Source organism: Condylura cristata, unplaced genomic scaffold (assembly GCF_000260355.1).
Source record: "Condylura cristata isolate star-nosed mole 26May11 unplaced genomic scaffold, ConCri1.0 scaffold00011, whole genome shotgun sequence".
NCBI lineage: Eukaryota > Metazoa > Chordata > Mammalia > Eulipotyphla > Talpidae > Condylura > Condylura cristata.
Window position 1 is genome coordinate 56,187,855 of NW_004567112.1, and position 13,541 is coordinate 56,201,395.

The 13,541-nt window shown below is 40.6% G+C and overlaps 1 protein-coding gene across 1 annotated transcript in view; it reads left to right on the forward strand.

Moving 5' to 3' along the window:
• SPECC1L (sperm antigen with calponin homology and coiled-coil domains 1-like) overlaps positions 1 to 13,541 on the forward strand; it is a 141,569-nt gene that overhangs the window by 48,073 nt on the left and 79,955 nt on the right. The window contains exons 3-5 of the mRNA XM_004680914.2: positions 3,354 to 3,498; positions 8,963 to 10,596; positions 12,401 to 12,608. Coding sequence (XP_004680971.1) covers positions 3,354 to 3,498; positions 8,963 to 10,596; positions 12,401 to 12,608 — 1,987 coding nt within the window. The remainder of the gene's footprint in view (positions 1 to 3,353; positions 3,499 to 8,962; positions 10,597 to 12,400; positions 12,609 to 13,541) is intronic.

Here is a 13,541-nt window from a genome sequence, read left to right on the forward strand (position 1 = left end):
GGGTCAGGAGAGGTCTGCCACGCCATGTGGTCACCTCCGGGGCAGGCAGGAATCGAACTCATGCAGAAGTGGCTTTATCTTCTTAGTGCTGTGCTTTAACCTGCTGCGCCACCAGGAAGGGCCCTCTATTTCCTTTTTTAATGTCTCATTTTCTTTCTTCAGTTCGCTGATTGCTTGTCTCATATTTTTTTCATTGCTTTCATTCATTTCCTTCAACTCCCGGATTGCTTGCCTCATTTCATTTTGTTAGTTTATCATGATGATTCTGAATTCTTTATCTGGTAGGTTGAACAGTTCTTCTATTTCTTTGGTGGTTTCTGTTGACTGATATTTTTGTGTTGAATTTTCCCCCTGTGGACTTGCTTGAATATTTGTTTATTTGTTTGTCTTCTTTTGCCTGTTGTGTATTTTCTAATACTTTCTATTGTTGAGATACAGTGTTGCTACTATTGGCCGGCATTTTTTTTTTTTTTTGGATGATCTTTCTGGAATAGCTGAGGGACTTCTAGACACTTCAGTTGTGGAGGGTATTCTGAGTTGTGTTGTTTTTCCCAGCCCCCATTTTGTGTAATTGAGTCTGTTGTCTCAGCTAGTAACAGTCAGGGGACTCTTGTGTTGTTTAGCCTCTTCTAGTAACACGTTGAGGCCATGTTTTGGGAAGGTGTCCGTTGATCTTTGTAGCCTTCGGATGTCCCAGGTTCCCTCTATGCTTGGTGTGCCTGTGGTGGTTACGATGAATTAGAAGTGTTGTAGGTCTCCCTGGAGCTGGGCCTTTGGCTGAGTTGGTGGCTCGCTTTGTTTACACTCTAAGTACTGTGAGCTTTTCTGGCTCCCAAGTCTTTGGGCCTCTGTTGTGAGGGTGGGATCTCCCCCTCCCCCAGGAGTGCAGTGGAGTGCCAGAGGACTGAAATCCTCCCAGCTGAGCAGGTTGCCAGACCTCCCTTTGAGCTTTCAGGGCTCTTTTTGGTTAGTCCAAATAGTGCATCCCTGAGCAGTGCCACCCCTCTCCCTGAGGTTCTTTCACAGAGCCCAACTATATCTCTTTAACTCCAGGGTTTTACCACAGTTTTTGTGGGTAGATGTGGTAAGTAGGTAGACCCCTGAGCAAGTCTCCCCATTTGAGGCACTTCCTAGGGCCTCTCTATGTTGAATGTGCCCATGCAAGATTGTTAAAATTGCTGCATTATCCGACAGGTAAACCCCATAGCAAGTCTCCCCATTTGAGGCACTTCCTAGGGCCTCTCTATGTTGAATGTGCCCATGCAAGATTGTTAAAATTGCTGCATTATCCTAGGGTTGGGCCTGTGGTTGGGTCCCGCCCCCCACACCCCCTTGGGATCCACTCACTTAGCTGTGTTGCCTCAGTTTATATCCAGGGCTTTGTCGGGGCTGCTGGGGCAAAGGTCAGCAACCAGTGTATCCTGGGGTCTCTGGTTTTGAGCTGCAGCCTTTTCCCACAATTTGGTTTCCTCTCCCTAGCTGAATTGTCTCAGTTTATCTCCAGTGTTGTAGCAGGGCTGGGACAAAAGGCTGCTGAGCCGGGTTAAACAGTTTTTTAAAGAATTTAATTTTTATATAGTCAAGTTTATGAATTCTATGTTTTATAATTCAGGATTTTGAATCAGGTTGGAATTTGTTTTTGATAATTCAGTTGAAATAGGGCTGATTTTTTTTAAAGATTTATTTATTTATGCATCCAAGAACTGGGGTATGGGCCGGGGGTATGGGAGATTATTAGCAGATTCACCAGAGACATAGTGGGGATCAGAACAGGCAGAGCGACCAAAATATACTGCTAATGGAAGCAACGGTTGGGTTAGGATAGGTCTCCCACGCCATGTGCCTTACCTCCTTGGCCAGGGATTGAACTCATACTGCAGTGGCTGCAGTTAGCTTCAAGTGCTATGCTTTGACCCATTGTGCCGCCAAGGATGTTTTTTTTCTCCTTTGTGAATGTACAATGCCTAACCCCATTTATTGAAAACCATTTTTTTTTCTGTACTATTTTTTGGCCATAAATCATGTGTTTATACATGCAATTTATTCTATACACAGTTCTTTCACGCTTGTTTATTCATGTGTCATTACTATAATGTTGTAGTTATGAAAATTGTAGAACTTTTGGTATAGAAAATTTGACATACAAAAATTGTAATTGAGAAATGCAACATTTATCCCACTTTCACATGATTAATTCAAAGACAATTTTGATATTTTGATAGAATTAAAAGGTGATTCAAAAACGTGAACACATTGAATTTGTTAACTAATAGATGAGGGGACATTGACAAGAAGAAAGTGTAGCTTTTGCTTTACAACTTTTTGCATCATAGTTAATGACCACTTTCATAAATAGAACCTAATCTTGAAGAATATGTTGATCTTAGTGATCTTGGGGCAGTGAGGATTATTTTTGATGTTACTTCTCTCTAGAAGTTGCAAGATGGCATTTCCTATGATTTTATAGATCTTTGCTAGTGAGTAGATCAGGGACACATTAACAGGAGAAATGAGCTTCTGATTTAGAGTTTTTTGATTTTTAAATTAGCCATTTATAATTGATTCATCATTGTGGTACCTCTGAAATGATCCCTGTTCATAACTCACTGTTCAATAACTCACTTGAAAGAGTAAAAAGGAGAATGTCTTCATGTTCTCCCTCACTGAATCTGACACATCTGGGTACATAGCATGTTTCCATAAAATCCTTGATTACATACATAAATTTGGTATTTTTTTTGTAAGCACTATGAAGCTATCCACAGCCACTGCAGCGTGAGTTTGATCTCCGGCCTGGAGGTGACCCACATGGCACAGCAGACCTCTCCTGTCCTGCCTGCTGCTCCCCAGAGCAGTGTATTTCAGCTGATCTGCCTGTTCTGTTCCCCACTCTGTCTCTAGTGAATCTTCTCATCCCCCACAACTCTGGCCTTTACCCCAACTCTTGTATGCATTAAAAAAAACTTTTAAAAGTAATAATAATAATAATAATATATATTATTCTTTTTTTTTTTTTTTACCTTGTTTACTTTCTTTTCTCAGGTATAATCCCTTTAGAATTTCTACTACCAATTCATCCATATACCCTTGAGCTTTTCCTGCCCGCGTTTGGACCCCTCTCCCTCCTCCTCCCTTGCAGAAATTTTGTATTTTAAAAAGAAGTGTGTAGTTGTTTATAAATTAGTAAAAAGGTTCTGTTTGTAGAACAGTGTGATGTGCTAGTGGTTAGCTACCCATATGTCTTTGTAGAACTGTTGAACTTCACAGAAAAAAGAAAGCTTTGTTTAGTCTTAAGATATCATTTAATCTTTTTTTATCTAGTCAAAATTATTTTTGTTTTCTGTTGCTTCCAGACCAAGAGCAATGATGACCTTTTAGCTGGAATGGCTGGAGGGGTCACAGTGACTAATGGTGTTAAAGGGAAGAAAAGCACCTGCCCTTCTGCAGCATCTGCCCCTGCCATGAACAGCATGGAGAACAAATCAAAGGTTGGCACAGGTATGGGTGGTATTCACTTTAAGATTTAATGAACATTTTTATTTGAATAAGTAGCATGCATCAGTTTTCGGGAGGTTGTATCTAGATATGAAAAATTTCAAGCATGTACAAAAATAGACCAATTGGTATTTCAGCCCCGTGGATCCACCACTGTTAAGAGCTGCCGGCCCATCTTAACTCCTTGACACTTTGCTGGTCTTGGTCAGCCACTTATTATTTTGAGGCTAGCTTGCACCCGTTGTGCCACCCTGGAGGGTCCTTTTTTTTTTTTTTAAAGATTTATTTATTTATGTATAAGAACTGGGGTACAGGCCAGAGGTGCAGGGGCAGTGAGAGGATTCACCAGACACAGAGTAGGGAGCAGAAAAGGCTGACTGATGAAGTACACTGCTGAGGGAAGCAGTGGGCAGATCAGGAGAGGTCTGCCACGCCATGTGGATCTCTTTGGGGCAGCAGGGATCAAACTCATGAGCAAGTGGCTTAAGCTTCTTAGTGCTGTTCTTTAACCCACTGTGCCACCAGGGAACTTATTATTTTTTTTTTTTAAAGATTTATTTATTTATTCATACAGAACTGGGATACAAGCCAGAGATGCGGAGGGTGAGAGGATTCACCAGAGACAAAGTGGGGAGCAGAACAGGCAGATCGATGAAGTACACTGCTGAGGGGAGCAGCGGGCAGGTCAGGAGAGGTCTGCCACGCCATGTGGATCACTTCTGGGGCAGGCGGGAATCGAGCTCATGCGGAAGTGGTTTAAGCTTCTTTGTGCTGTGCTTTAACCCGCTGCGCCACCAGGGCGGGCACCATCTGCTCATACAGAACTGGGGTATAGGCCAGAGATGCAGAGGGTGAGAGGATTCACCAGAGACAGAGTGGGGTGCAGAACAGGCAGATCGATGAAGTATACTGCTGAGGGGAGCAGCGGGCGGGTCAGGAGAGGTCTGCCACGCCATGTGGTCACCTCCGGGGCAGGCAGGTATCGAGCTCATGCGGAAGTGGTTTAAGCTTCTTTGTGCTGTGCTTTAACCCGCTGCGCCACCAGGGAGGGCCTCTAGGCACCATATTTCATTCACAAATACTTCACTGTCTTTTGACAGATAAGGATTCCTTTAAAAATATAATCATGGGCCCTCCCTGTCGGCACAACTTGTTGGGATGCAGCACTGCAAGCTGGCGGTAGCCTCTTCAGTGTGAGTTCAATCCCTGACCCTAGAGGTGACCCACATGGCGTGGCAGACCTCTCCTGATCTGCTGGCAACTCCTCTCGTTGATCTGCTTATTCTGCTCCCTACTCTTTCTCTGGTGAAGCCTCTCACCACCTCTGGCCTGTACCCCAGTTCTGTAAGAATAAATAAATAAATGTTAAAAAAATAAATAAATAAAATGAAATAAATATATATAAGTATTTAAATTTCTTTCTCATAACTAGTAAATACTACATTCATTTACATATATTTGCAATATGTTTGAATGTTTGATCAGGATTCATGTAAGTCCATGAATACTAATTGGGATGCGTTGAAGTTGTTTTTGTTGGCGGTTTGATTTTTGTAGGGACTGGTTGCTTGATTGGGATTTTGATGTCATTTCTCCATGATATCCTTGTTCCTTCATTCTTTTTGTTTGCTATAGATGTCATTGGCTATAGCTCTCTCCCCCCAAGAATATATGCCTTCATATAGGTGGTAATTAACCATCTATCAGATGGTAGTCATTTCTGGTTGTGTCTTTCCTGTTAACAGCCCTCGATGATAAATGCCTAGAGTTACTCATTCTATTCTGTCATTCTTTAGCAATGATTTGTTTTTAGATCTGATGGTGTCCATAATTTAACTCATCCTACAGTTCAAGGAGTAATTGCTGTATTTTGCTTTTTACACTTAGACAGAAAGAAAATCCTTAAAATGTCTAGTGAACATAAAGTCATGTTTGCAACACCACATATAAAAGCAAATTGACAAAAATGATAGCAGACTTTTATCATCCTCATCTAGGCTGCTAGCCCTGTTTGTATGTGTTGGACCTTTTCCTAGTCCATGTTACTTAATGTTTTCTCTCCTGCTATGTGGATTTTTCCTTCCCTCCCACATCATACCCCATTATTATAATAGCACTGTGGTGAGATTACTCGGAGGAAACTTGTGAATCCTTACTTTGTGCTTTCCAGGCATCTCATTTTCTGCTCCCTGTAGCCCTCTGACGTAGAGTGTATGAATGCATGACTTGGGCAAGGTACTTAAGCTTTCAAAGCATAGCTATCTCATCTTTACAATGAATCTAAGAATTAAAAAAAAAATAATGATGAGAAAGCTATGCTTTGAAAGCTTAATATCTTTCCAAGCCATCAGTCATTTCTCTCAGTAAATATTTGTTGGGTGACTGTTTTGTACTAGGCTGTTAAACTGGTGAAGGAGCAAGGGCTGGACCATAGGTCTTTTACTCTTGAGCCTGGGACCACAGCCACATTTAACATTCCAGCCTGTGAACTGAGAAAGAAATTAAATACTACGATACCATCTACATCTCTTCATTTTTCCAGCCGTTATTGGAATTTACTGGGAGAGACTTCACATGTTTGCAAACTTGTTCCTTAGTGACCAATACCACCTGCCTTTTTTTTTTTTTTAATTTATTTATGCATACCGAGCTGGGGTACAGGCCAGAGGTGTGGGGGGTGAGAAGATTCACCAGAGACAGAGTGGGGAACAGAACAGGCCAACTCACAAAGTACACTGCTGAGGGGAGCAGCTGATGGGTCAGGAGAGGTCTGCCACGCCATGTGGTCGCCTCCGGGGCAAGGATAGAACTCATGCTGAAGTGGCTGTAGCTTCTCAGTGCTGTGCTTTAACCCTCTGCTCCACCAGGGCGGGCACCACCTGCTTTTCTAAGACTGAATTCAATTATTTCCTCACAGCTCCAGTATAACTTTGTCTGTTTGTATTAGTTTGCCCAGGCTGTCATAACAAAATACTAGACTAGGTGGCTTAAACAACGATTTATTTTCTAATAATTCTAAAAGCTATAAAGTTGAAGACGAAGGTATTGATTTAGGTTTCTTGACTAACAGATGACTGCTTCTCATCCTTCTGTATCTGTCTGTGTCTTAATTGCCAACCCTTACAAAAGCACCAGTCATTAGCAATTAGGGTACATCCTAATAGCCCCATGTTGTCTAAATTACCTCTTAACCTTAATTACCCTGTCTCCAAATACAGTCACATTCTGAGGTACCAGGGGTAGGGCTTCAACATACGAATTTGGGATGATATTTGGCCCATAGCAGTTTGATACAAAAACAGCATTTAAAGTCTTGAGTACATCTTTACTTACTCTTGATGACTTCCTTAAGACCAGTTCACTTTCTTTACCTCAGATTCTCCTGTTACTCAGTCATCACAATTATCTCAGAAGAGGTGCTTTTCTTCTTCATGTTCTATTTCTTTCTCTCCTTGTCTCTTCTTGTTCCTCCACTTTGGGGGTCTTATTTACCCCTTCCTTCATTATTGTCTCCTTCCTTTTGTCTTTCAAACATTTGCAGATCTTTTCTTTCTTGGAATGTATTTTCATTTTGACAAGAAGTGTGATGGTGTAGAAATAGGAAAGAGAGTTAGTTTTGGGAATGAAATTATACCATCCTTTTCCTTTTTGGGCCTACACTTGCAGTTGTTTCTCCTAATTCTATTACTTGTATTTTTGAAGTCTATTGCAGGCTTTACTCTTCCCAGGTTCTAGTGAGATGGAGGTCTTACTCTCCAAATGCAGGCTCTCCTTTACTTACACTGCTGTGCTTACCCCATTTTTCCTCTACTGCTCTTCCTTCTTTCTCAGATTTTCTACTTAGCATCCTCTATGTTAGTTTTCATAGAATACTCCTTCGACATGTTTTGTTTTGTTTTGTTTTGTTTCCCCATTCAAGAATACGTAAAGACCTCCTGTGGGTCACTGAATTCTCCCTGATGTTCAGGATTCTAATACCCATCCCAGGCAGCTTCCATAATAATCTCACTTTTACTTTTTGTGTGCCTTGCTTATTCCTGTCTGTCTTTTGGCCAGCCAGAAATTCCTCCCCTGCTCGTATCCATGATCCCTGGCAAAATTAGTGGCCATCTTTGTACATTATGTAGGCTGTGCCCTCAGTTACCTTGCCAGCCTGATACCTGCCACATAGGAAGCAGTAAGTTTTTCAGATATATTATTGATTGGATCTGGGTCTTATTTTTTAAAGTAAAATATGTTTTAATTATTTCATAACTGTGTATGGGTATTTAACTCACCCCTTTTCTTTAATATTAAATAACAATGCCAGTTACTTCTACAGGTTTAAAGGTTTAGAAGTTTAGGGATACTGTATGCAGCACAGTTGTTTAGTGTGTCATTTTTAGTATTGATGTGTTATTTCCTGACACAGAGGTAGTAGAGTAGCATGCTGGGTAAGGTACGTATTCTGGAGCCAGACTGTCTGTGCTTAACCTTGGCTCATCCACTGAACTACTTTGAGATGTTGGCAAATTATTTAACATCCTGCATGAATTTCTTCACTTGCAAAAAACAAGATGATAATAGCACCTACCTGAGTTTTGATGAAACTTATATTAATTAATGTATGTGAAATAATAATGTGTATGAATAATAAATTTGTTTGCTATTACTGTTATAATTACTGTTATTATTTGTGTGTCATTCTGCCACACACTTTTTTTTTGCATTTACCTTCATAATATTTTTTGTGTTTATTTTACTTAGATTTTTAGTTTGTTTAGAGATTGCCTTTCCCTTCTTGTTCACCTATAATCTTTCCTATTAGACTTTATAGAGCATTCTTCATCTACTTTGCCCTAATAGGGTACCTTTGGTCTATCTATTTAAAGCTATGGTTTTAGATTCAAGTTAATGTATCTAACTTGTGAAAAATTTAACACCCTTAAAGTACAACACTGTGAAGCTATCCACAGCCACTGCAGCACAAGTTTGATCCCTAAAGAGGGAGATGACCCAAATGGTGCAGCAGACCTCTCCTGTTCTACCTGCTGCTCCCCTCAGCAGTGTTTTTCAGTTGATCTGCCTGTTCTGCTCCCCACTCTGTCTCTGGTGAATCCTCTCACTCCCTGCAACTCTGGCCTGTACCCCAGCTCTTGTATGCCTAAATTTAAAAAAATCTTTAAAAAAAAGTAACACCTTTATTGAGATATAATTCATGTCCCATCTTTATTGAGGTATAAATTCAAATTTACCCTTTTAAAGTGTACATATAGTTCAGTGTGGAACTTCTTTTTCACTGATAAATTTGAAGAAGCTAAATTTTTGAGTAGCCAGACTGACTCTAAGACAGCATTAATATAGGTCTAAATGTGTGTGTATATATATATATGTATCTCCCTAGATTTCACCTCATTAGACCAAAGACATAAACTATGTCTTTTTATTGCTAATACTTTGTCTTAAATTTCTTGTTATAAATATGTAGGCTCAAGTTCTTCAACCAAGCGGAGCACTTCTACAGGTAATAAAGAATCCAGTTCTACCAGAGAAAGACTGCGTGAACGTACCCGACTGAACCAGAGTAAAAAACTACCTTCTGCAGCTCAGGGAGCCAATGACATGGCGCTTGCTAAGCGTTCCCGCAGCCGCACTGCCATGGAATGTGATGTTCGTATGAGTAAGTCCAAGTCAGACAATCAGATCAGTGACAAGGCCGCTCTGGAAGCCAAGGTGAAAGATCTTCTCACACTGGCAAAAACTAAAGATGTGGAAATTTTACATTTGAGAAACGAACTTCGAGACATGCGTGCTCAGCTGGGCATCAATGAGGATCGTTCTGAGGGTGATGAAAAATCTGAGGAGAAAGAAGCTATTATTACCCATCAGCCAACTGACGTTGAGTCAACTTTACTGCAGCTGCAGGAACAGAATGCTGCCATCCGTGAAGAGCTCAACCAGCTGAAGAATGAAAACAGAATGTTAAAGGACAGGTTGAATGCTTTGGGCTTTTCTCTAGAGCAGAGGTTAGACAATTCTGAAAAACTGTTTGGCTATCAGTCCCTGAGCCCAGAAATCACCCCTGGTAACCAGAGTGATGGAGGGGGGACCCTGACTTCTTCGGTGGAAGGCTCTGCACCTGGGTCAGTGGAGGATCTCTTGAGTCAGGATGAAAACACCCTCATGGACCACCAACACAGTAACTCTATGGATAATCTGGACAGCGAGTGCAGTGAGGTATACCAGCCCCTCACATCAAGTGATGATGCCCTCGATGCACCATCGTCCTCAGAATCAGAAGGCATTCCCAGCATTGAGCGCTCTCGAAAGGGAAGCAGTGGGAATGCCAGTGAAGTGTCTGTTGCTTGCTTGACGGAACGGATACACCAGATGGAAGAGAACCAGCATAGTACGAGTGAGGAACTTCAGGCAACTTTGCAAGAGCTAGCTGATTTACAACAGATTACCCAAGAACTGAATAGTGAAAATGAAAGACTTGGAGAAGAGAAGGTTATTCTCATGGAATCTTTATGTCAGCAGAGTGATAAGTTGGAACACTTTAGCAGACAGATTGAATATTTCCGCTCCCTTTTAGATGAGCATCACATTTCTTATGTTATAGATGAAGATGTAAAAAGTGGACGTTATTTGGAATTAGAGCAACGTTACATGGATCTGGCTGAGAATGCCCGTTTTGAACGAGAGCAGCTTCTTGGTGTTCAGCAGCACTTAAGCAATACTTTGAAGATGGCAGAACAAGACAATAAGGAAGCTCAAGAAATGATAGGGGCTCTCAAAGAACGCAATCACCACATGGAGCGCATTATTGAGTCTGAGCAGAAGAGCAAAGCAGCCTTGGCAGCCACATTAGAAGAGTACAAAGCCACGGTGGCCAGTGACCAGATAGAGATGAATCGCCTGAAGGCCCAGCTGGAGAACGAAAAGCAGAAAGTGGCGGAGCTATACTCCATCCATAACTCTGGGGACAAATCTGATATTCAAGATCTCCTAGAGAGTGTCAGGCTGGACAAAGAAAAAGCAGAGACTTTGGCAAGCAGCCTGCAGGAAGATCTGGCTCACACCCGAAACGATGCCAATCGATTACAGGACACGATCGCTAAGGTACTGGCTAATTATCTGAAGTGTTCTGGGTCTGCTTCATGTAGCTGCACTATGTGGAGCAAGGATCACTTGTGTGGTGTGTCACTGGCTTTTACTTAAGGAAAAACTTGTGAATGGATTTCTTTTAAGGGAATAGAGTGAAAGTATTCTTCCAATAATAATGCTCTCACTTACTGAAATTTTATTATTATTATCCTGTGAGAAGATAGAGCTAGAGATGCAACTAGCAACAGAATTTGTCTCTATCCTGGGTACACCCAGCCGATGTGTCACAGTTTTTACGTCTTTATCCCTAGTGTATTTTTTTTTAATATATTTATTTATTTATTCGTACAGAACTGGGGTACAGGCCAGAGATGCGGAGGGTGAGAGGATTCACCAGAGACAGAGCAGAAAGCAGAACAGGCAGATCTAGGAAGTACACTGCTGAGGGGAGCAGCGGGCGGGTCAGGAGAGGTCTGCCACGCCATGTGGATCTCCTCCGGGGCAGGCGGGAATCGAACTCATGCGGAAGTGGCTTTAGCTTCTTAGTGCAGTGCTTTAACCCGCTGCGCCACCAGGGAGGGCCTCCCTAGTGTATTTTGACATAAGAAAGAGGAAGAATCATATCCCCCCATGTAGGATAACCCTCGTGTAGGATGAGCGACATCAGCTATGTCATCCTGCTGTGGTTGTGGTTTTTCAAATTTACTTCTGTCATGAATTTAAAGTAGTTTTGGAGTGTGGCAGTCCCTCTTTCTATGGTTTGTTGCTAGCAGGGACCTTAGAGATCAGTGCTCTCTCTGTTGCTTTATGTCAGCATGATGGTAAGGATTCATTTGGGGCTGCTGACACTGCCTAGGATTCTGTGTCCCACATGGTTGTTTGTGTATTTTTGCATAAGTTACCTAATCGCACAATCTCGTGCTTTATTTTTTATTTTAGTCCATTGATTTTTAAATTGAAAATATTTTTGTATAGACTACTTTGGAAAAGTATGTATTTGACCAAAATGTGAATAACATAGACGTTAACATACTTAGTAAGCACTTCAACAGATATAGTTTCAGAGGTGTATTGTTTATTGGTGCATATACATTGAGAGAAGCAGTATGGCCAACTGTACTTGCAGTGACAGTATTTGAGATTTTATGTTTCTATTTTTAATTTGATAATGAAACTGACAAATCAGCATATATATATTTTTTTTTTAAAGATTTATTTATTTATGCATACAGAGCTGGGGTACAGGCCAGAGGCTCGGGGCGGTGAGAGGCTTCACCAGAGACAGAGTGGGGAGCAGAACAGGCAGATCGACGAAGTACACTGCTGAGGGGAGCAGCGGGCGGGTCAGGAGAGGTCTGCCACACCATGTGGTCACCTCCGGGGCAGGCGGGAATCGAACTCATGCGGAAGTGGCTTTAGCTTCTCAGTGTAGTGCTTTAACCCGCTGCGCCACCAGGGAGGGCCCAGCATATATTTTTGCTACAAAGCATCTTAATCAATAATCAAGTGTATGCCTTCAGTTTAAACTTTGAAGGGAAAATCTCCAAACTTTCTCTACAAATAATCTAGTTAAATACGATGATTTGTCAATATAATTTTTCTCAGTGTTATTATGGCAACAAATTATGCTTAATTAAGTATGAAGCCCTGTAAAAAACACCGTAGAGTGTTTTTTCATACTTCTGAACAGTTAATACACAGTCTGTTTTAATTCATGCATAGCAACTCAATATCCATTTGAAACCATGTGTTCCTCAATTCTAATATTAATCTTAGGACAACTTTTAGTTTTCTAATCTGCATTATCAACTTTATATAGGTAGAAGATGAATACCGAGCCTTCCAGGAAGAAGCTAAGAAACAAATAGAAGATTTGAATATGACATTAGAAAAATTAAGATCAGAGCTGGAAGAGAAAGAAACAGAAAGAAGTGACATGAAAGAAACCATCTTTGAACTTGAAGATGAAGTAGAACAGCATCGAGCTGTAAAGCTGCATGACAACCTCATCATTTCTGATTTAGAAAGTAAGGCAAACATTCTCATTCCCTTTTTTTTCTACCCTTTTTAACGTATGTTAAATAGTTTGTATATAGTAACAAAACAGAAATTAGTAATTCTGAAAGATACAAGTTATTCAAAGGGAGTAGCATAATAGGCTAACAGAAATAATCTTGTAATAGTGATTCATACTTTAGCCAGTGTTCTTGAGCTACTGTTTTCTGTGCCTATGGAAGATCTCTGAAATTGATGTATAACTCTAAAGCTGTGCCTAAATATGGAAAATCACTTAAACAAAAAGCTAAGTGGTTATTGTTTTCTTATAGTAAGACAAACCCTTCATGACCTACTTCTAGTGGTCGCAAATACACCGAGACAGAAAAGTAATGATCCTGTCTAATCTTATGTCTAAGACACAGGTTTTTGTATGACTCTTTTCTTACAGCGATTTTATGATCTTCTAGATTGAAACTCAGATTGGAAACTCAGATTCTTTTTTGCAATAATTTTTTTAACTTTTTATTTTGTAATTCTAGACTTAGAAAAAAGCTGCAGAAATAGCATTTCTGTATAGAAGATTTAATAAGAAACATTTATATGATTTTAAAATGTCCTCATATAGTAGTTATTATGTTGCAAGCAAGGAAAGAGAAGCAATCAGAAATTACACAGTAGAAAAAACTGTGATAAGTGATAAAAAACTGAGTAATAAGTGATAAAATTATAAGACACTGGACAGGGTTAAGTTGTATTCAGGTGGAGGCACAACTTACAGTTATAGAAGAACCAGGCAGATAAAAGTTAAGAAATAATTTGACTACAGCAGAAGAGTGATTCCTCAAAAATGCCACTCTCATAAAAGACAGAGGCTATGGAAAAGCTCCAGATTAAAGGAGGATAAGGAGATATGCCAATTGAATGCAATACCAGTGCATTTGGGTTCACTCTTTTTTTTTTTT